Genomic DNA, 24,731 nt, shown 5'->3' with positions numbered 1-24,731 from the left:
AGGAATTCACAGATAGGCAAGCCCTAATTAGGGAATGTGTAAAAATATAACATTTTTTGTTCAAAAAAAAAAAAAGAAGGGAGAAAACAAATAGAGAAAGTAGATAAGCATTGTCTCTGTCCAGTATCAATTACTGCTAATGCTTCACATCTGAAATAGTACCTTTTGTAATTGTTTTATGATTTCTTCATCTTTGTTTAAATATGATTTGTATGATGTATAAACTCCTAGGAAAGAAAAACACTAAATTTATCTCTGGGATTGTCCCACCTGGACTTAAATAGGAAATTTATAATGTGAAAAAAATTATTACCTGGTTTGGAATCCAAAGTTTTTAAATTCTTCAGTTTTTTTATTTTAACCTGCTTTGGAACTTCACCTGTCGAATTGCATAAAAAGGACATCCTTTAATATTAGTATCTTAATGTTCCAGGGTGCTCATTTTCTTAAAAGTAGTTTTGTATGCTAAAAATCTTTCCCTTTTAGTTAATGCAGACATAAATATGTGACCTTCCAAACAAGGCGATCTTATTCCATGACCCACAAGGGGGGAGAGGAGAATAATAAAGATAATAACTGCTTCTAACTCTTTTTGAATGATCAGGTTGCTGAAAATGTTCCCTGATAAAATCTCTGCATAATATGTTAACCATCTCACTCCCCAAGATTGATTATTTTTTTTTAAAGCCCTCAGTTGGGGTGAAAGGATGACCTGAAGGGACTCAATATTTTGGTAGAACTTTTGAGAGGGCCAACCATGTTAGCCCACGTCAGCTTTCTCACTATGGTTAAACGGGCAAGATGGTGATGACACCAGCATAATCAAACTTTATACATGCAACAATATCAGTTGGATTTAACCATCTCAAAACAAATCAATCAACTTAAACACTTTACCTGAGACCTTGACATCTCCTATTCGAATGATGTGTGGCCAATGCTGCAGCGTTTTAGCAAAAAATGGATTTGTCACTCCTAATATGACAGAAGGCCTGTAACACACAAGGTGCTTAAATGATGCCAGTAAGGGGTGGAAACTTGCTAAGCCCCAGAGGGGAAGAAACGTTAGAAAACACATAAATAGAAAATATGCAGCATATTTTACATTAAGTTCAGATCCAGATCCCAAACAAAAGGGTTCGCTTTGTACATTCATATTAAATAATTTCAATTCAGTGTCAATGACAGAAGCTGTTGTTCTCATAAAGGACTGTAATTTTGCAAATTCCGCTCCAACTTGCTGTGCTTCCCAAATGCTGCTTTTTGAAGCCAATCTAGGAAGTTATGAACAGAGTTGTAACCTCCCCCACCCCGCCCCATTTCTCAGTTTTTCTTGGTGAGACATGTTCGTGTTCATAGATCACCCATAAATGGGCTCTGCCAGAGCTTTACTCAAGACAGTAACAATTTCCTGAACCAATTTTGTTAGTTGAAATTTTAACAAAAAAGGGGGAAGGAGAGTTGGTAGCAGGTGTTGGACAGTGAAAGCCCTTATAAACATGAATAGTGGATAAACACATTGTCCAAAGCCATGATTTGCTTAATCAGACTTTGTCAAATCCAATACAATGGTTTATAAACCCCAGTGGATTGGGATTGGGAAGGCACAGATACGAGTGCCCCTTTCCTTGCTGAAAGTGCACAAGCAGCACACAAGAAAACAAAGGAACCCCAGCTTTTTCCTTTATTCCCTAGCCCCGAAATGAAAAGAATGTGGGTCCTTTTGTGCCTCTAATCCTCAACAGAAATGACAGGTTTGTATTGTTTATTATTACCAAACTTAGTTCTGTCTAGGGACATTATGGTTTACAGCTTAAGCAAAATGCTGTCCCCATTAAAGCTGAGGAATATAATAGATCCCCAGAGAATTAACTGCCCTCACAAGATCTGGAGGATCCTGTTTCCATGCTCAGACCCTTCGCTCATGACTGAATCCCAAGGGACAGCCTGCCACATCCCAGGACATTTCATGACTGGGAGCAGATGCATGATGGCTTATGCTCAATAACTTGCTCAGAAATATGTTTTCCATATTTGGATATTTAATCATTCCGAATAGTTTTTGAACAATATTCTACAGAAAGCAACAGTTTTTCTTTTTTTTAAAATTATCAATTAAAATTCAATTAATTATGGATAGTCAAACTGAAGAATATATTCCTCCGCTAAAACTTCCTCTTTAAAGGTTCCTAATATTTTCAATCAATATTCCACCACCAAACTCAGTGAAACACTTTTGAGTAGATAGGCATACGGTCCTTTGTCAAACCAAAATTGTATCAGAAAAATTACTCCGCAAGCCATCTGTTTAACATAACCATACATTTACTTACGGGGTCTGTGTACGAGTGGTATAGTCTTTGAATTCACTGTCATGTATTGTAAAATAAGGTCTAAAATCACTGTAATACTTCAAAGGAGAGATACAGCTGTGAAATGAACATACAGGAAATAAAAGTTTCAGTTTATTACACATTTGCTAGCCAACCTCAATAAAACCTTCCAAGTTGTAGCAATATTATACTGTCTTTCAATACTTATACTCCTGAACAGCTAATGCTATCTTATAAGAGTTTGCCAAATGTTTTGAATTTAAAACACCTCGTTTCAAATTTGAAATCACTAAGATTCAAAACATTTTGCACATGACTCTTGTTAACAGTGAACAGGACCAGCCATTCAGTGCTGGAAATGATTATTGAGGGAGCGCCGAGTTTCCTTTTGCTGAATATATTCAGACACTGAACAGCCATCAGTCAAGATTCCTCTAATGTGGTTTCTTGCACTAAACAGGATGTTAGATTTGACTATTTAAAAAATAAATAAAAAATTATTAAACAATTTTATTTTAAAAACTTTAAAAATCGCCATAAATACAGAAATATTATAAGGTAAGGTAACCTAACATAGCATCATTTTACAGATCAATCGTTTTCTGTAAGTCCTCACAAGATTGCCACACACTGTCGCTGGTATGTTGGACCATTCCTCCGTGCAGATCTCCTCAAGAGCAGTGATGTTTTGGGGCTGTCGCTGGGTAACAGGGACTTTCAATTCCCTCCAAAGGTTTTCTATAGGGTTGAGATCTGGAGTCTGGATAGGCCACTCCAGGACCTTGAAATGCTTCTTAGAAAGTCACTCCTTCATTGTCCTGGTGGTGTGCTTGGGGTCATTGTCATGCTGAAAGATCCAGCCATGTTTCATTTTCAATGCTTTTGCTGATGGAAGGAGGTTTGCACTCAAAATCTCATGATACATGGCCCCATTTATTCTTTCATGTACAGTGATACCTTGTCTTACAAACTTAATTGGTTCCGGGACGAGGTTCTTAAGGTGAAAAGTTTGTAAGACGAAACAATGTTTCCCATAGGAATCAATGGAAAAGCGATTAATGCGTGCAAGCCCAAAACTCACCCCTTTTGCCAGCCGAAGTGCCCGTTTTTGCGCTGCTGGGATTCCCCTGAGGCTCCCTTCCATGGGAAACCCCACCTCCGGACTTCCTTGTTTTGGGGATGCTGCAGGGGAATCCCAGCAGGGGAATCCCAGCAGCGCAAAAATGAGCGCTTCACTGGCAATAGAAGTCCGAAGGTGGGGTTTCCCAGCGAAGGGAGCATCAGTGAAATTGCAACATCGCAAAAACACCGAAGTCCTTGAAACCCCACCTCCGGACCTCTGTGTTTTTGCGATGCTGCAATTTCACTGAGGCTCCCCTGCTGGGATCTCCTTGCAGCATCACAAAAACACGGAAGTCCAGAGGTGGGGTTTCCCATGGAGGTGAGCCTCAGGGAAATCCCAGCAGCACAAAAACGGGTGCTTCGCTGGCAATGGAAGTCCGGAGGTGGGGCATCCCAGTGGCAGCGGTGGGTTTGTAAGGTGAAAATAGTTTGTAAGAAGAGGCAAAAAAATCTTAAACCCCGGGTTTGTATCTCGAAAAGTTTGTATGACGAGGCGTTTGTAAGACGAGGTATCACTGTACATGAATAGTCGTCCTGGTCCCTTTGCAGAGAAACAGCCCCAAAACATGATGTTGCCACCCCCATGCTTCACAGTAGGTATGGTGTTCTTTGGATGCAACTCAGCATTCTTTCTCCTCCAAACACGACGATTTGTGTTTCTACCAAATAGTTCTACTTTGGTTTCATCTGACCATGTGACATTCTCCCAATACTCTTCTGGATCATCCAAATGCTCTCTAGCAAACTTCAAACAGGCCCGGACATGTACTGGCTTAAGCAGGGGGACACATCTGGCACTGCAGGATCTGAGTTCCTGGGGGCGTAGTGTGTTACTGATGGTAGCCTTTGTTACGTTGGTCCCAGCTCTCCACAGGCTATTCACTAGGTTTCCCCGTGTGGTTCTGGGATTTTTGCTCTCCATTCTTGTGATCCTTTTCATCCCATGGGGTGAGAACTTGCGTAGAGCCCCAGATCAAGGAAGATTATGTATGTCATCCATTTTCTAATTATTGCTCCCACAGTTGATTTTTTCACACCAAGCTGCTTGCCTATTGCAGATTCAGTCTTTCCAGTTTGGTGCAGGGGTACAATTTTGTTTCTGGTGTCCTTCAACAGCTCTTTGGTCTTCACCATAGTGGAGTTTGGACTGTGACTGTTTCTATGCTGCTTTGATGCATAATATAAAGTAAATAGCCATGGTGACCTATTACATTCAGGTAAAATCTCCCGTCCTTCTCACAATTGCCTGGTATCTTTTTTTGAAGTTAACTTTTATTCATTAACATCTGGTAGTTAATTTCAGTATGTTTTTTAAAAAATATCAACACAAAACTTAATATTATGTAACATTTATACTCAGCTGTTTAAACTGGAAGCTATCCCATTTACCACCCTCATCAACCGCAGTTTCTAAAATTACCGATACATTTAAGTACATATCACATTGAGTTGATCCATTTAAATTGTTGTTTGTGGAATAAAGTATTTCTCACTGGGCTTGTCCACTGTGATAAATCATGAAAAAGTAACCAGTTTTAGGGCTTATGGCATCCGATTAAAGTTTTTATTTTCTTTTTTTTAATTATTTTTTAAAAATTTCTAATCATTATATTTCCTAGTGCTTAATAAACATCGTGCTGTCTGAAATAGTTTTTACTTTTTAAATAAAAACTTAAAGACATTTATCCCGCTAGCACCTTTCCATTGTGATCCCCTCCAAAAGCCCCATCATATAGCTTTTTAATACTCCATATGTTTACCTCACAAGTGCCAAGACAGTATCTGAAGATTCTGATGGTGATGGTGCCATGACAACTAATGGTTCCCCTAACAACACTAGTTCCCACAGCATCTGGATGTGAAAGAACACCGGCAAGAAACACCTGAAACAAATTCACAAAAGTAAATATAATTTTTCCTTTTAGTAGAGACAGCAGAACCAAAATTTGCAATTGAAATATAATCTTGGCTTGCACACTCAAGACTCTTAAGGCAGAACAATTACGAAAACGTCTTGGAAAACATAGAAGTAGAAAAGCTATGCAGATAAAGTGGGATTTGAAGTTCTGATTCAAACCATAAAGTTACCAGGTTCCTACTTTTAACTAGCTATCAGGACAAGATCAAAGCTGACTTCACTCATATTGCAGCATTCAAAATGGGAGATCACATATAATGTTAAATTCTCAAGAAATGACTTCCTGATATCTTTTACTGCAAACATATCTGAACACTTTCCAAACTATTTACTAAGAATGCATTACTATTACTGTTAGTTTTCTCATCGTTCCTTTCACCCATCTTCTCCCAATTATGATTGTAAGACTGTAACTTGTTGCTAGTATCCTTATGATTTATATTTATATTGATTATTCCAATTACAGTGATCCCCTGCTCGTTGTGAGGGTTCCGTTCCAGGACCCCCCGCAACGAGCAGGTTTTCGCGAAGTAGCGCTGCGGAAGTAAAAACACCATCTGCGCATGTGCAGATGGTGTTTTTAACTTCCGCAGCGCTAGCGAGGAGCCGAAGATTGGGGGCGGCGCGGGTGTTTTAAAACGTCCCCGCCGACATGGGGGGCTCGCTAGCACCCCCCCGAACCCCCAACCCGGGTTCGGGGGGGTGCTAGCGAGCCCCCCATGTCGGCGGGGACGTTTTAAAACACCCGCGCGGCTTTCCAATGAGTCCCGAAGACAAACGCGGAAGTTTGACGTTTGTCTTCGGGACTCATTGGAAAGCTCCGATCGTTTTAAAGCAGGCGCGCCGTTCTCCACTGACTCCTAAAGCGGGGAAGTTCGCCAGGAGTCAGCGGAGAACGGCGCAACTGTTTTAAAACAATCGGAGCTTTCCAATGAGTCCCGAAGACAAACGTCAAACTTCCGCGTTTGTCTTCGGGACTCATTGGAAAGCCGCGCGGGTGTTTTAAAACGTCCCCGCCGACATGGGGGGCTCGCTAGCACCCCCCCGAAGTCCTTCGGGCTTCAAACTGGAGGGAAGCCGGCCGAGGGGGAGGCTCGGCGGCTGATAACGGGAATCCCTTAGCGGACGCTTGCTTTGGCTAGTCACGTTCTGACGGCGCGAGATGCTGAGCCGCGGCTCCAAGAAAGCACCCGGGCCCCCCGGTTTGGCTGTGCTCGCGCGCGCCTGAGCCGACGACCTGCCCGTCTCCTCATGGACACGGAGTCCCGGCCACGGCTCGGGGTTGCTGCTGCCGCTGCTGCGTCTCTGGGGAAAGCGGGTGGTGTGAACGCCGAGCCGCAGAGGGACCAGACGCCGACGCCTTCGTATGGGTGGGAGGCTGGGCGGACTACCCATTCGGGTTCGTCTCGTTGGGCAGGGGGCTTAAGAGGCGGTTTTTAAGGTTTGGGTTGTTTTTATTATTTATTATTATTATTTGGGAAAGGCGAGGGAGGGGTGTGTGTGTGTGTGGTGCAGGCGACCACCCCAAGCCCCGTCCATGGCCAACCCGCGGCGGTGCCTCGAGCTGGAGCACTTCGAGGAGCGAGACAAAAGGCAGCGGCAGCGCTTGGGCTCCCGCCGGGTTGGGGGTTCGGGGGGGTGCTAGCGAGCCCCCCATGTCGGCGGGGATGTTTTAAAACACCCGCGCGGCTTTCCAATGAGTCCCGAAGACAAACGCGGAAGTTTGACATTTGTCTTCGGGACTCATTGGAAAGCTCCGATCGTTTTAAAACAATTGCGCCGCTGACTCCTGGCGAACTTCCCGGGCGAAGGGCGGGCGAGCGGGTGCTGGGGGGGGCTTCGCCCTCCCGCCAGCAAGAGGGGGAAGACCCAGGGAAGCCGCCCAGCAGCTGATCTGCCGGGCGCCATCTACGCATGCGTGCCCATAGAAAAAAAGGGCACGCATGCGCAGATGGTGTTTTGACTTCCGGGTTCAAAAATCGCAAATTACCCTGTTCGCAATGGTCGGGGACGCAATAACCGGGGGATCACTGTACTTATTTGTACCCGATGACAATCATTGGTGTTGTACCTCATTATTCTTGTCAAATGTATCTTTTCTTTTATGTACACTGAGAGCAGATGCACCAAAGACAAATTCCTTGTGTGTCCACGCACACTTGGCCAATAAATGAAGAGGGGCGGCATACAAATCCAATAAATAACTAAATAATTAACTAACTAACTAACTAACTAAATAAATAAATAATTCTTTTCTAGTCTAAATTTTTTTTTATTCTATTCTAGAACAATTACAGTATAACCATTGGCATAAAACAGAAAAATGACAGAACTGTTTCTTGTGAGAGCATATAGACAGCTACACATTACACAAAGGTAAATTTTAAAAATGTGTTTCATAGGATATCTTATCCCAGTGTCTCTTTACTAACTAATCAATTCGTGCTTTTAGTTCCTGAAACTCTGATGTAATATGTGAACATAAAAAAAATGATTTTTAACCTTTACCTAAAGAGATCTACTTCATAGACAGATGGCAAAGCAATGGAGATTTGTGAATCTGCCTAAAAAAAAAAAACAGACAAAAAGCTTTTGATCAGAGTAGCAAAATCAACAATGATTTATTTTAAAATAATACGCTTATCACATAAATTTGTAAGAGCGGCTTCACTACATTCCCTACTTTTTTATTTCCCTACTTGTACACCATTTCAGTTGCAAAATTGCTCTGGGCAGTTTACGCTATAGAATTTAAACAATTAATAAAAATAACAAAAAGGATCAACTCAAAAGGAGAATACATGGCACATATCAGAACCAGGTAACTAAACCAACCTGCTTCCAACAAGCATCAGGGAGCCAATCATTACATCAATCCCAGGGGTGGTTGAAAGAACCAGGCTTTTATGGCTTTAAGCCATAAGAAGCCAAAAGAGTCAGACCCACAGACACCTCCGAGGAATGCTGTTGTTGAGCATCTACTGAGATGATGTAGATGAAGAGTGTATCAACACATCCAGGACTCACCATTTGGACAGAAATAACAGTAGAAAAAAACAGCCTATTGCTAAATAGGCACAGGTCACATGGGCAAAATTGGGAACATCAATAATTATGAATGCAGCTGTATTTTGGACCAGGCATAACTTTTGAATGGTTACAAGCTTCAAATAGAATACACTGAAAGAGTCCAAATAGGAGGTGATGATAGCATGGGTGACTGAAGAAAAAGGATTTTCAGTCCAGGGACACAACTTGCACACAAGATTGACACGGCTCCATAAGTGTATAGCTCACATCTGCTTCTGAACAACTAGATTTATTCCACTTCAATCTTTTCTTCAATGAATACACCACAACACCCCAGATGCATAGGGAATTTTTGCTAAAAAATTATAGTTGAAGTTTACAGATCAGAAAGGTGCCCAAGAGGAAGCCAACTCTAAAGTTGCTAGTAAAGCCTCTTTGAAGAATTTTATGCTTATTATCCTTTCCTTAGCTCACCTTTCAAGTCCAAACAGTTTTTGCCCAGATACAATATACATCTGAGATGGGCAAATCTGAGCTTGCTACAATGAAGGTTGGACAAGAAGCAACGGGTAGAACTTTTACAGTGAGAAATCCAAACTTAAACCAAGGAATTTCCCAATTGTGAAAGCTATTAAGCAATCAAACAGCCTACGGGTGCTCCATCATTGGAGATTTTCAAGAATATATCGGAAAGCCCTTTATTCAGAATATGAGGATTTCTGCAATGGGCAAGAGGTTGGACTACAATACCTCCCATCTCCTTCATTCCATGAAAAGAATAAAGTTTGAGAGCCCTTTATTGCCATTTGTAATCCTGCAATACTCCAATCAAAAGCTTAACCTAAGTCCTATTAATGAACTGTCCTGATTAAATAATCAACACTTACAATATATACTTTGTCATATTGTTTTTATTTAAAAAAAGCTGCCTATCCTGCAGCTATAGGTTATATTGATCCCTTTGATTAAGTCTGGTTCAATCCCTGGTGCTATAGCAGACAATACTAGTTGCTGCTACACTCCAGCCACACTTCCTGGTTTCTTGGCTGCTTCCACCCAAGGCTCCTCTCCTTATCTTATCTTTTCTCTTGACCTTCCTTCACTCCCCTGCACTCAATTACACTTTGCTGCCTCCTCCTACTGGGGGCAGCTGATGTTTTGCTTGTTTTCTGCAGGTATGGCTAGTTGTTGACACTTGACAGACTGCAGCTGCACTTCAATCGTCCAGTCTTCAAGGTTGCCTCCTGGATCTAGTTTATCTGAACATTTTAAATAGAAGGGGGCACATTGCGAAGGGAAAATTAACCCTTTTTTCTAGCTTAGTCATCTAAGGCTTCAACTTTTTGTGCTGTGGCCTCCAGGAAATGTACCCCACTTGAGTTCCTCTTGGCATCATCCAATTGGACTTTTCTTCTCCTACCCTTCTTCTGCAGGCAACTAGAATATCCTCTCTAGCCTTCCCCTCTCACTTTCCTCCAAACATAGGCTTTCACATGCTGCTGGCTGCCAAAGCATCTTTGGGCTTGTTCGTTGCATTTTTATCTCTTTTCACCCTCTTTAACTTTTCTTTTTTTCCATCTTCTAATACTTTGAAATCCAGCCCTACTTCTCCTGCCAGCCAGCAAACAAACACTCTTTTTGAAACTTCCTAGCTTTTAAAGAGTGTTTCTCTTCTCTAAGCTGGGCCCTTCTTGATCTATCAGAGGAGAGGGAAGGAAAAGAAATGAGAGTTTTCACCTCCACGCCCATCCTCTTACAGTATTATCTGTTTAACCAGAATCTCCTTCTCTGTTAATTGGATTAAGAAGCAGCTCTGTACACCTTGTAGGTCACAGAATTGCAGGATTATGAATCACAATTTTTTTCTCATTGCTTTCAAGCAAAAGAAATCAGGGTGGGACACATTTTTCCCCTTAAAGGCAGGAAGTTAATTTTAAAGGGATGGGCTGAAAATAAATGACATCAGCAAGATGTATAAAAATATTCTCTAGAAAAAGGGCGTCAAACTCACAGTGTCGCCATGGTGGTGACTTTTTCCCCCTTCGCTAAATTGGGCATGGGTGTGGCCAGCGTGTGACCACTCTGGACCATGGGCCAGGAGTTTGACTGCCCTGATCTAGAATGATAAAATTCCCTTAATATTTAAATTATCTAAATTCTATTACATAGCTTTTAAAATGTGAAATGTTTGCAGAGTAGGATCCACTCATGCGAGGAGTTCTTAATAGCCAACTCTTTCCTCCTTCGTTTTCCATTGAAGCTGAATAGCCTACATTTGCCAAATCTGAAATGCTTCCTTCCTTCAGCTTCCAAGACTCATTGTTGACAGAGAAACCTGTTTTGGCAAATATTATAAGTTGTATTATCTCATTTATCTCCACCCAAAATGATAAGTTTTCCTTTTCTATTATAATTTTACTAGCTTACTTTTAAAAAATATCCTCCAGAACTCCCGACTAAAATGCTAGAAAAGGAAGTGTTTGAAGTTAGATCTTTGTATTGAGGGATTATTATTTTGCTAGTAAACTACCTGTGTCAACTGTAATACTTGAGTAGTTCCAGGCTTGTCATGACAGGTGGGAATCCGCACCTTAAGAAAAAAAACCACATGTATTCTTCATTCACTTCATTTAATTAGCTTTAAGAGTTGAGACATTGTTTAAGAAAGCAATATACAGTAGTACTTTGTGATACGAACCCCTCGTCATACGAACTTTTCAAGATACGAACCCAGGGTTCGGAAATTTTTTGCCTCTCCTTACGAACTTTTTTCGCCTTACGAACCCACCGCCGCAAACGCCGAACCCAGAAGTTCGGCAAAAGTTCTCCCGAACACGGAACCCGAAGTTTTGCTGAACTTCCGGGTTCGGCATTCGGGAGGCTGCTGAGAAGCGCCACCGCCCTGATGTCACCTTCCGAAACAGCCGGGCCTGGGGGGCTTCTAGGCATTCTCCCAAACGCCGAACCCAGAAGTTTGGCAAAAGTTCAGGTTCGGCAGAATGCCGAGAAGCACCGCCGCCCAGCTGTCATCTTCTGAAACAGCTGGGGGGCTTCTCAGAGTTCTCCCGAACGCCAAACCCGGAAGTTTGGCAAAAGTTCAGGTTCGGCAGAACACCGAGAAGCGCCGCCGCCCAGCTGTCACCTTTGCAGAGGAGCCGTGGAGCTGTCGGCCGGTCGGGAGGCTCAAACGGAGGTGGGGAATCCCAAAAGATAATTCCAGGGGGGGAGCTTTGAAGTCACGGAGACGTTCTTCCTGGCCGGCCGAAACGTGGACTCCAGGAAGGATGTCTTCGTGATGTCAAAGCTCTGCCCCTGAACTTTTGCCGAACTTCTGGGTTCGGCGTTGAGGAGAACACCGAGAAGCCCGACTGTTTTGGAAGAAGCGGGGCTTCTTGGCATTCTCCTGAACCCGAACCCGAACTTTTGCCGAACTTCCGGGTTCGGTGTTTGGGAGAATGTCGAGAAGCCCCCCAGCTGTTTTGAAAGATGGCAGCCAAGCGGCGGCGCCCAGCGGAGCGCCGTTTTTGCAATTTTTATTTTTTTTGCTTGCACGCATTAATTGGTTTTACATTGTTTCCTATGGGAAACATTGTTTCATCTTACGAACCTTTCAGCTTACAAACCTCCTCCCGGAACCAATTAAGTTCGTAAGATGAGGTATCACTGTATTGCTAGATTTACCCGTGAAAATATACTGCTCTAAACCATTCCATGTGTATACATGTGTTTGTGTGAGTCAATAAAAATCAAAGTCTAGCAGCACCAATTAAAACAGCTGTTTATGTTGTTGAAGAGGGGTAAATGTTCTACTTAACTAAGCTCATTAAAGTCTCACACAAAGATCAACTGAATAACCACTGCAGCGCTCATTAAGAAATGACATGCATGCATACATCTCTCCCACAGTAACCCTCAAATAAAAGGCCCCATATATCCCAGGGGCAAACAAATGCACCTTTTTAAATGACAGATCTAAATTGACAACAATATTTAGAAACACTGTTCCTTTAGAATTTTACCTATACCAAGTTCTCCTTTAGACAGTGTTTTCTTCTTTTACTTGTGCAAGTATGAAATAAATATACATTTATAGGATTAAGACTTTAAAAAAAAAAAAGATGATAGTGTTATATTAAATAAACATATTACAAACAAACAAGAAAGGAATAAATTTAAAATTACCTTAATCACAATGCCCATAATGGGCAAATAGAGTGTTTTCCCTGCGACTGGCAGTGGCCATCGATCAATATCATTACAAGCTAAAAGCAAAGGAGAAGTAATCAGACTTTTATATAGAAGACTTTATTATTTATTTATTGGATTTATATGCCACCCCTCTCCGAGGACTCGGGGCGGCTTACAATGTATTAAAAAACAAAATAAAATATGAATATCTGAAAACCAATTAATTTAAACAATTACTTTAAAAACCCTAGTGATATTAAAAATCACTCGTTCCCCCATTCAATAACACACATACATCACACTCGTCGGCCAGATTTAACAGTGCTCCCTAACATTTGTGAACAAAAAGATTTATCTACTGAATTGAATTTGGATCAGCTGACAAACTGGCAACACCATCCTCACAAATATGTCAGAGATAGCAATTTTAAAATCAAAGTCAGTATTCTTCCACTACTATTCACAAATTAGACTAGTGAAAAATTATAATTAACATGCCTTTAAAAAAACACAACATCACAAAATAATCAATATTACCAACCTGCTTCCAAGAAAGGTTCATTTTTCTCAAAATATTCAGGTGCAATTTGTCCAAGAACAGTGTTAAATAAGTGGATATAAGGCAGCTTGCTAATCAGAACTAAAGACTAAGAGAAGCAAAATAATTCATAATTAGTTATTCCAAAACCACTATAATTTATATTAAGTATCATATTAGTTCCTCACTAAATTCAGTTATTTCCAACAGGAAATGTCAGAAACTTTGATTCTGATTGTGGCTCACTATGATAGTGTACTCACAAGCCGAGTGATCAAATCATAATTATGTGACTTTATATACATTACAATGGCTGAAACTCTGAGGACCGGACATATGTCTCCTTCATTGATTGATATCGTAATTTCGAACAGTTGCTGAATGAATGGACACAGTGAGAACTACCTGTATGTATTTACTTCTTAGGGGGGAAGGGTGTCTATTCACAAGCAGATTTTATAAGCTAATTAAACCAACATTTTCCAATGTGATTCAGGTGGGAACATTAAAACTAGATGATCTCACAAGAGTTCAACTTTTTTTTAAACAAATACATTTTAAAATATTGTTTATTTAATTTGGGGAACCATGGACTGCAGCCACCTCACCTAATATCCATGCATTTTTTGATAGTCAATTTCATATATGAAAATAATGACAAACAAAGAACATGACAATGGATAAGGTAAGGCAATCAGTTTGTTGTGTTACAATTCTTCTGGCAATATTTCAGAGTTGGCTTTTCAGATTTCAGAAAGGTGGACTGGACCAAGATCACCCAGATGGTTTTGTACCTAAGCAGGACTAGAAGTCTTGGTCTCCCAGTTTCTAGTCTAATTCTTTAAGTTATCAATTATTTTGCTTTCAGATACCTAATTTCATTCGCTATGACCAAAATATATACTGCAGATAGTACTGTGATTTATGTTTTCTGGATTTTCAGATTAGCCAAAGTAATGAGTTTATAATTGAGGAGTGAATATAATTGAGGAGTGAATATAAAACATATTATAGGCAATATTTTCCACTGATTTAAATGGAGCTTATTTTTTTTTGTCTTGAGTATATTTAGAAGACAACCATGAACAATTCGGCTAAAAATAAATTACCTTCTGAAAGTAACCTCGCTTTAATGTCTTGTCTTGTACTTGTCTAAAATACACATATCCATAAAAATACGCAGGATCCTTCTGTAAAGAAAAGGAAAACATTCCAAAACACTGAATACTATAATGCTGTATACTTAGCAAGTGTTCTTTAAGAAACTTAAAATCACAGGATTATTATTCAGGATATTTGCATTTTTAGACATGATGTCACTGTAAACATTTCATCAACACATCTAGCTCATGCGTGTGAAAATTAAGAACCTACAGGAGCTAACATTTCTATAATTATACAACATTCCCTACCCAAGTAGCCTATATGGGCCTTATGACCATAATGAAGCCTACACATTACGCTCATAATTCACGACAGTCATAAACCAGGTCACTTTAACATAGTTATTGGTTCTTTCTTATTCATAGCCCCAGCCAGGTCAGAGTTCTAGAGAATTTCTTTTTTATGTCTTTATTGGCCTTATCCCTTTCTACCCATGCAAAATAAAGTTTCCATTTTTTCCTCATCCTTTCAGTTTTTTCTTCCCATAAACAGTTCAGTGAGATAAAATGAGTTACTATATTTCCAGTTGTACTGGTTCAAATATATAATCGTTCCATCGTTTTAGTGTCCATTTACTTTTATCCTTCCATCCATATACTATAGTTGCATGAGGAGCTTTTATCATAGTCCTTAATACTTCTTGTTCTTCTGTCTTCATTCCTTGAATTTCTTTAATACCTCCTTCTGTTATGTCCCATCCTACCAGCAATTCATTTTTAATTATTCCATTTATATTTTTCAGTATTAGAATCCAGAACTTTTGAATCTCCTCACATTCCCACCAAAGGTGTGTGTACCATCCCACTGCACGACCACAGTGCCAGCATTTGGGGCTTAGTCCGCCAATCATATATGCCAGCTGGGCAGGAGTTCTATACCATTTTACATATATTTTCCTTTCCATTTCCTGAAACTTCTCTATTTTAATTTTTTGTATCCCTCTCATTATTCCTTCTATTCTTTCATCCGTTAAATTAAAATCCTTACTCCATTTATTCTTAATTTGATTCAGCATTTATTCCTTATCATCTGTCATTAATTTATATATCACCTTTACTCCTCTTATTGTTGGCTATAAGGCATTTTATTGAAAACTGGAATTAAACGCCAACTTTGTGAAAAACTGAATTGTAAATTGTAGTCACAGGAGACTGAAAATGACCAAAAATCCAGTGCCAAAATGGTTCTAGGGACTTTGGAATTGGGCTATATCTTTAGGGGAGATCCGTTATAAATCGGAATAATTGCTAATCAACTGGTAAAATATTAAGAGGTACTTGTATTTTATATATTTTGTTTCTCAATATTTTTGATATTTACAGAAGATAAACGAGTACTGTTAGATTCTCTACAATCTGTGAAAATATTATTTATTTTATTTTATTTATTTATTTATTAGATTTGTATGCCGCCCCTCTCCGCATGTCACTTATGTCACTTATGATAAGTCTCCATGAAGGAAAAGTAATGCTTCTCCCCACCCCAGCCAAATTTAATTTGTACTGTAAGCATTTTTGGACCACAAGTCTTTATCACTTTTACATAATTGTAAATTACATAATTGTGTGTAATGTTGAAGAATATTGTACTGCACTAAAATTGTAAAGTGTAGCTATTACATACTAAACTGAGGTGTTCAGTATTTTGATTTTTTCCCCCCATTACATGAACTCCATGAACTTCAGTGTTTTGAACTTTTATCCATTATAATTTGCCAGTCCCTGAAGGGCTTGGGTATGTCCTGAAACCAATTGGATATCAATAATTCCCAGAATCCTCAGCAAAGTTCAAGGACAAAGGAATCCCTGAAATTTAAAACAGCTGAATACAACAGCATCATACTCACCTAACTCCCCACCCCAAACCCCCCCAGTTGTAGACACAATTAAAGTTGTTTTAATTATATCAGCAGAAAGGATAATTAGTACGTTCAGCATTAAAAGTTTTTAAAGTTATTGGCCACATGATGCAGGACAATGCAGTAGTATACCACGCAATGTCTTATCAGGAACAAAACAATTCTACCATTAAATACCATCACAATATTTAGAATTTGAAAGACACTATCATGCCTGGACAAGATAAAACATCCTACTTTCCCAACCTTCAAGTAAATTGGTAGATCTCTGTCCAACTGATCCAGTAAACAGTGCCACGAAAGCTTTCTGCTAGAAGACTGCCGAAACCTAAAACAAAATTGTGTGTTTCCAAGGCAACCTATGCCAAAAAGGAAAGAGGAGAAAAACAGCAAAGGACTATACTGAGTCAAGAACATTTTAAAAAGAGTACATGTAACTAGCAGGTGCTAGTTACTATTATTATTACTAATATTAATTTTTTAAAATGCTCCTTTAATGCCAAGCACAATTCTAGGCAACTCCATGCGTAGAAACCAAACCTACACTATTTAAAAGGCCAAAGAAGCAGACAGTGGTATTTTTCCTAGAAGACTCTCTACTTGACAAAGTCCAAGTATGATGATGTCCTCTCTTGTTGAATAACACAAATACTATGGTTGCTGCAGATTGTACCTCTTTTTTCCTGCCAATAAGGGGTGTCCACAGATTATAGTAAAATAAAGTCTAGTGTGATCAAAGCTTGTCTGTTTTTAGGTGCAACCTACATTTTTTAAAAAGTTGTAGATATCCTTGCTACCAAGAAAATACAGGTATGTACCTTTAGGCTGTGACTACTTCACACTCTTCTGGTTTTCTATAGAGTAGTGAGGGCGAATCCATGGCATGCTGAGCCATATCTGAGGTCCCACAGAGTTGGCCTTCTCCGGGTCCCGTCGACTAAACAATGTCGGTTGGCGGGACCCAGGGGAAGAACCTGGTTATTTGATATTAATGTTTTTAATTGACTTTTAAATTTTATTATTAGATTTGTAATGTATTGTATTATTGCTATGTTGTGAGCCGCCCTGAGTCTTCGGAGAAAGGCAGCATACAAATCTAATAAATTATTATTAATTATTATTATGCTAAGGCATTGCCTTATGTCAGCTCTAGTGTGCATGTGCATGCTGGTCAGCTGATTTTCGGCCTTCTTTTCATCAATTTTCATTCGATAACAGAGCTACAGATCGATGCAGAGTTCTGTTATTGGCTACAGAGGCCTTCAGGAAAGCTTTGCCGGCTGAAGAAGAAATGGGCCAATGTGTGCGAGGCCTGGTTGCGACTATCTGAAAGTAAGTAGTAGGGCAGCTCCATTTCTGTTTCCAAACTTCTAGTTGGCCCATTGGGCCATTTTTCAGCCTCCCCAGGCTTTAAGAGGCTTTCTTGAATCCTGGGGAGAGGAAAAAACAGCCCAATGGGCCTATCGGAAGTCCAGAAACTTCAGTGAGGCCTATGCACATGTGCGAGGAAGAGTGCAGAGGGGGGTTGAGCGCATGCGTGGAGAAGGGCATTGCATTACGGGCGTGGGCATGCACATGCATAATATCATGCATGTGTGCACCCTTTTCGCACCCGAGCCAAAAAAGGTTTGCCCTCACTGTTACAGACATAGTTGGACATAGTTAGCATGTAAAGGAGGCCCGACTAAATTGGTGGAAAGAGAGCAAACGCCTAAATGACAATAATCAGTGCTACTGCTCTAATTCCGACTGCTTTTAAGTTCTAAGCCTTTTCCTTTGAGGTTCTACTAATGTTTTCCCAATAATGGTAATGAAGATCACTATTATTTTTGAAAAATTAAAAATAGCCTAAAATATTTACCAAATTGCTGGCAAAAAAAAGAAACCCTGTACAGTGTTCACTCGATTTTCGCGGGGGGATGCGTTCCGAGACTGCCCGCAAAAATCGAATTTCCGCGAAGTAGAGATGCGGAAGTAAATACACCATTTTTGGCTATGAACAGTATCACAAGCCATCCCTTAACACTTTAAACCCCTAAATTACCATTTCCCATTCCCTTAAAAACCATTTAGTCACCATTATTACTGGTACTCATAATTGAATAAGACACTTAGTGATTCTGATATTTATAAACATAATTATTTATTAACAATATTTCTTTTTTTGTTATTTATTTGCAAAAATTAGCTTGGCAATGACGTATGACTGTGCTGTAGAAAAAAAACCGTGAAGTATTTTTAATTAATATTTTTTGAAAAACCGTGGTATATTTCAAACCCACGAAAATCGAGGGAACACTGTAATCTATATTCCAGGAAAACATCCAAAGCATTTGTAACAACTGACAAGTATTTTACATTTATTTTAAAACAGTTTAATAATGCATTAATTTATAAACAGATTTATTTAAGTAACCCTATGCAGTCTTATGGTTAGGTCCCAATTTAAACTACTGCTCTAGGCTAGGGATTAATCTGAATCTTTTGAATATTATAAAATATTCTTAGCCACTGGTATCCACAGTTAACTATGATTATGCCAAAATGACACAGGTGCTTGATCTAATGACTCACGGCATTTGAGTGATTGCAAACATGTAATTTGCTTCTTCCCATTTGTTTCCTATGGATGTCCACATTCTTAATTATCATTTGTAACATTATGTGTTACCCTCAAAACAGTATAATTACCTTAATACAAACTCTACATAGTTTGAATATATATAAAATTTCGAAAATGAAAATTAAGAATTTTATCATACAAAATATTGAATAATCTCAGCGTTAAAAATCTGTAATTAGTTAGAGCAGTGGTTCTCAACTTGGGGATCAGGACACTTTTGGGGGTCGAAGGACCGTTTCACAGAGGTCGCCTAAGATCATGATTAAAGACAAATTTCCCATGGGGTTAGGAACTAAAGCTTTTGTTCTGGCCCTTTGGAACGTATTTTTATAATCCGACCGATCAGGCGTTTACAGTAGGGGTGTCCCTCTGACTTTCCTGCCAACCAGCTTAAAACTCTGTTGGGAGAATTGGCGCTAAACTTGTGGTTGGGGGTCACCACAACATGAATAACTCTATTTAAAAACAGTTTAATAATTCATTAATTATTAAATACATCACAGCATTAGAAAGATTAGAAAGAAACACTGAGTTAGAGCCAACAACTACAATTCCTTATGTAAAATTCCAGTTTTAACCACTACAAATAACTTCAAAAGTGGTTTTTCACGTGCACTACAAACATGTAAATTTTAAGCTATTGCTAAGTGATTTCTAATCATTAAGATATCTGCAAAAACTCTTACTCAGTGTAAACTGGAATTATTTTATTGAATGGACATAAGAAGTTTCTCCCGTACTGTATTGTGTCCATTATTTAGGAGCAGATCTCACGGATTTCAATAGGACTTGCTTCTGAATAGGTACACACAGGATTGTACATGCAATCTTTATTTCTAGGACATCTGCAGTGTATGTATTGGAGAGGAGGTATCAAAGAAATCAAAATGACAGGTGCAAAAGTGTAGTTGAAGCCACACCACTTTTGATCCTTTTGACATATGTTGTACATATAAAATACATTAAGAAGGAGTAAGGCTTTGATTGCCACATTGTCCCCACCATTTTGATACTACTGATCCTCCTCTGGATGCTTCTTTTTGCAGCTCTGCATTGGTATGGTTGAGTTTATACTCAATGCTAAGTTATGGTTAAAATAAAAAAAAATATATAAAAAAAAATAGTTACTGCACAGTTCTAGCTGAACATAAATATTTTATACAAATATATATGTAAGTAACACACATAATTGATTACCTGAATTGGAATCTGGGAAAGACAAATAGCAAATATTGGTTTTCTAGGGGAGAAAAATAAAAGTTACATTTTGAAGGGGAAGATATATTTTATAAATCTTTTCTTAGTGGTTTTACTCACCTCTTTATCAGTAAGTTTTGAATGCTGTGGATATAAAACCTGTAAAAGAGAATTTTCATCAGTTAAGAAAAAGCATTCTATTACTTTATCACAGCACCAAGTATCAATATGACTGGGCCCTGGTTATTACCAAAAAGTAGCACAGAGTTGCTAACCCATATTCCTAATTCTAACCAAATGCATCCAATAACTTTTCCAAATTAATATTTTCCAAATTAATATTTTCCCAAGAAAATTCAACAATCATGTCAAATTTCCAAGGGCTTCCTAACAGAGATTAATACTTCCCCTTAATTATTATAGTATTTTTTTTAAACTGCCATGCTTTTTATATTAAACCTATTGTATTATTTTGATTTATAAAAATGGCTTTTACTTTGATTTATAAAAATGGCTTCAACCAGTTTATTTGCTTTTTTAATTGGGGAAGAGGGAACAAGCTGGAGAAGTGCTCTTTTTAAGCCATCTTGACCTTAAGAAAAGCAAAAACAAGCTGCGGAAATTAAAGAGAATTAGGGGAATGGCTGGATCAATTTAACCAATTAGACTTCTGGAACTGATTATATATATGGGGAATTCCAAATCTGTTATCCAATCCAAAAGCTCATCAATTTGAGTCCTAGGCTACTGAATGCCCAGAAACTGGGTTAATAAATGCTGTTGAAACAAAAAGGCTGTTATGATCTTGTGACTTGTAATCACAAAATGCTTATAATTTCATTAAACTCAAATTTAAGACTTATTGAGTAAATACATGTCATAAGTCCCTTTTCATGTAACAGATCTCAGAGCTAATACTTTTAGTGGGTTGGGATTTGTTTAAACAAAAACAAATAATACAAAACAAATTTAAAAAGGGGCTAACTAATTTATTTACTGTGTGGTTGAAAATTATAGCCATTGAAATCTTGAAAGGGTATCATGTTAGGAAACATACTATAAAAATGATACGTGTGAGAAAATTGTATACAGTTTTTAATTTGTAACACAGATCTATGGGGACATTTTATAAGTAGAGACCAGGGCAAATAAGAATAAGTTTAACAATATATTAAATGTCAGCCTAAATTTATCAACACTATGATGCATTGAATTAAATTACTCTTCATCCTTATTCTTTTTCAACAACAAAAAGTGTACTTTTATTTCCAGCTAGGCCAGTCCAGAGCAAACTCATGTTTAGTAAACTAAGTATTGAAATTAACTCGCCTGATTAAAGCGAATTCATATTTAACTCCTGCCACAAGCTCAATTATTCCTATTTGAAATGCAAAATCTATCCAGTATAAATCACAAATGTTAGTTTTAAACACAAGTAGCAGCATATGGAACATTATTTATTTATTTATTTATTAGATTTGTATGCTGCCCCTCTCCATAGACTCGGGGCGGCTAACAACAATAATGAAACAACATGTAACAAATCTAATATTTAAAATAATTTTAAAACCCCTTATGCTTTCAATGTGGTTTCTAGACAATCCATTTGCAACCGCATATTCATGCACATCCCAGATTATCTTCTATTTTCCCCTCAAACTCTGTTCCATTCATTTGGCTATTCTTATCCCTTAACCTAAACTATGGTATGAAGGCTCGAAGGCACCGTGCAGTCATGAACAAAAGAATTTAATTTATTAGACTTATAAGAAGAAGAGCAAGACCTGCAAATTGCTGCCCGTGACTGCAACTGCTTGTCCTGGGAATTTAATTAAACACACACATATCTTCATAGCTGGAAGGCTTACCAAGCAAGCCTTCATTGTGGAATAACCATCAGCAATGAAATGTGTTCAGTGTGTTACTGTGTTCAGTTCTGGAGTTCTGGAGACCTCACTTACAAAAAGATATTGATAAAATTGAACGGGTCCAAAGAGGGGCTACAAAAATGGTGGAAGGTCTTAAGTATAAAACGTATCAGGAAAGACTTAATGAACTAAATCTGTATAGTCTGGAGGACAGAAGGAAAAGGGGGGACATGATCGAAACATTTATTATTATTATTATTATTATTATTATTATTATTATTATTATTTATTGGATTTGTATGCCGTCCCTCTCCGCAGACTCGGGGCGGCTAACAACAGTGGTAAAACAACATGAACAATCCAATTAATAAAAACAACTAAAAAACCCTTATTATAAAAAACCAAACATACACACAAACATACCATGCATAACTTGTAATAGCCTAGGGGGAAAGGATAACTTAACTCTCCCATGCCTGGCGACAAAGGTGGGTCTTAAGTAATTTGCGAAAGACAAGGAGGGTGGGGGCCGTTCTAATCTCTGGGGGGAGTTGGTTCCAGAGGGCCGGGGCCGCCACAGAGAAGGCTCTTCCCCTGGGGCCCGCCAAATGACATTGTTTGGTCGACCGGACCCGGAGAAGGCCAAATCTGTGGGGCCTTATCGGCCGCTGGAATTCGTGCGGTAGAAGAATATGTTAAAGGGTTAAATAAGGTCCAGGAGGGAATTGTTTTTAATAAGAAAGTGAACACAAGAACAAGGGGGCACAATCTGAGGTTAGTTGGGGGAAAGATCAGAAGCAACGTGAGAAAATATTATTTTACTGTAAGAGTAGTAGATGCTTGGAACAAACTTCCAGCAGACTTGGTTGGTAAATCCACAGTAACTGAATTTCAACATGCCTGGGATAAACATATATCCATCCTAAGATAAAATACATGAAATAGTATAAGGGCAGACTAGATGGACCATGAGGTCTTTTTCTCCCAGTCAATCTTCTATGTCTCTAAATGCGACGTGTGGGATTTTCACCCATGTTCCCAATTTTTTTCAGGGAGGTCTCTAAAATTTAAAGCCATTCTGAATACATTTGGACAAAAATAACCCCCTATCAATAAATCATTACCTAAATTGCTATAAGCAACCTAGCCTTGTTTAGAAGGGGAGAAATTTAAACCAAAAGGCAAATTGTTGTGAGTCTTCGGAGAGGGGCGACATACAAATCTAATTAATAATAATAATAATAATAATAATAATAATAATAATAATAATAATAATAAATCTATTATAGTAATAATAATAATAAATCTATTTGAGGTTTTTTTCTTTTTCCGAAGTAGCAATAGCATTTAGAGACATATATATATATATATGTCTAAATGCTATTGCTACTTCGGAAAAAGAAAAAAACCTCAAATATATATGTATGTATATATATATATGTATGTATTGCCCCCCAACAATGTGGATCCTCATGTACCGGTACGTATGTTTATTTCTCAGGCTGTGTGAAAACAACACCCGCTTGTATTAAAAAGACCTGCGACTCCAGGACAAGAAGGGTTCGTTATCGTTCAACGGCAGGCATTCTTCTCCACCCACCCACCCACCCATCCGTCCGGCTTAGCTCCACACGAAGGGGCGGCGGGCGGCCCTGTGGCTGCTATTTTCAGTGTTGCAGACTTGGCCAAACGCTGCGGAATTCCTGCGCTAGAGGAGTTCGGTGCGCGCCAAAGGGGGAGAAGGAAGAGCCTCCCTTCGCTTTCGGGATGCCCGGCCTCTGCAACGCGCGGTGCTGCCTCAGCGGTCCGGCATTTAATAAAAGCAGACCAGGGCTTCCCCTTCTCCTAGGGTTCTTCCCCGCGGCCACCTTCGTGTAGCAAAGCCGGCGCCGCTTCTCCGCAGAACGAGACATCCGTCCTGCTACCGAGGCCGGCCGGCAGACCGGAGAGCGAGCCCTCGCCGGGTGTCACCCACCTCCACGGCTTGGCCGAGCTCCAGATCAAAGCCCACCACGCACACGCAGTGCAGCCAGGCCGAGAAGCGGTCCCAGGGCAAGACCGGCGGCGGCAAGGACGGGCTGGGCGAGCCGTCTTCGGCTTCCTCCGCCCCCGGGGAATCCGCCAATCCTCCGCTTCCGCCCTCGGCCGGCTTCTGCAGCGACATGGCGCCCGGCGGGGTTGCACCGGCGGCTCCGACACCACCGCCGCCGTCTCTGCACTACAACCGGCCGAGGTCCTCTCGCCCTCGATTTAAAGACGCGGCGGCGCCGTCGCTCCCTAGCCCCGGCTCCAGACGAAGGAAGACCGCATGACGCACGTCTCTTCGGGGCCACCGCCTCCCCTCCCCACGCACTCTCGGTGGGAAAATCCACCGCGGCTCGAAAGGAGGGAAATGGAAGAGTCCAAGTTTAAACAATGAGAGGGGGGGATGGAGCGAAGGGTGTGAACTGAGTTAAAAGTCGTGCGATGGAAAGGGAGTTTCTTAAATCAGTGTGGTACAAAGGAAAGACTTTGAAAGGGTCTCTCCTTTGGAGGGAATGAAAGATTCTTGGGAAACACCCAGGGTGCTTATGGATGCAGCGGAAAGGCCTTTTGTTTTCCAGCATTTCGTTTCAGTTCAATCCAGAACGTGTGGGCTTAAGAATTTTTTTCTTAAATCTGATCTATTGGTACTCCAGCTTGGATAAGATAATTCGCCAGAAAAAACAATTGAAAATTAAGGGAGACTACAGTATGTATGTATGTATGTATGTATGTATGTATGTATGTATGTACACACACATACAACATAATACATACATACATACATACATACATACATACATACATACATACATATATTCTAGTCTCCCTTAATTTTCAAATTCAGCAAAAACATGTGACATGTAGATT

General features: G+C 39.6%; 1 protein-coding gene across 1 annotated transcript in view; it reads right to left on the bottom strand.

Annotated features, from left to right (window-relative positions):
• The window catches only part of DENND6A (DENN domain containing 6A), a 31,080-nt gene extending 6,857 nt beyond the window's left edge, over positions 1–24,223 (bottom strand). The window contains exons 1-14 of the mRNA XM_070738465.1: positions 23,815–24,223; positions 20,092–20,130; positions 19,972–20,014; positions 16,398–16,510; positions 14,239–14,319; positions 13,133–13,238; positions 12,586–12,665; positions 10,934–10,993; positions 7,882–7,937; positions 5,216–5,338; positions 2,334–2,429; positions 898–992; positions 314–379; positions 163–227 (exon numbers count right to left, since the gene is read on the bottom strand). Coding sequence (XP_070594566.1) covers positions 163–227; positions 314–379; positions 898–992; positions 2,334–2,429; positions 5,216–5,338; positions 7,882–7,937; positions 10,934–10,993; positions 12,586–12,665; positions 13,133–13,238; positions 14,239–14,319; positions 16,398–16,510; positions 19,972–20,014; positions 20,092–20,130; positions 23,815–24,003 — 1,212 coding nt within the window. The 5' untranslated portion in view covers positions 24,004–24,223. The remainder of the gene's footprint in view (positions 1–162; positions 228–313; positions 380–897; positions 993–2,333; positions 2,430–5,215; positions 5,339–7,881; positions 7,938–10,933; positions 10,994–12,585; positions 12,666–13,132; positions 13,239–14,238; positions 14,320–16,397; positions 16,511–19,971; positions 20,015–20,091; positions 20,131–23,814) is intronic.
• Positions 24,224–24,731: the final 508 nt, after the last annotated feature.

This window comes from Erythrolamprus reginae, chromosome 2 (assembly GCF_031021105.1).
Source record: "Erythrolamprus reginae isolate rEryReg1 chromosome 2, rEryReg1.hap1, whole genome shotgun sequence".
Taxonomy (NCBI): domain Eukaryota; kingdom Metazoa; phylum Chordata; class Lepidosauria; order Squamata; family Dipsadidae; genus Erythrolamprus; species Erythrolamprus reginae.
Note: the sequence above shows the minus strand (reverse complement) of the source record. Positions and strands in the feature narration are given on the sequence as shown.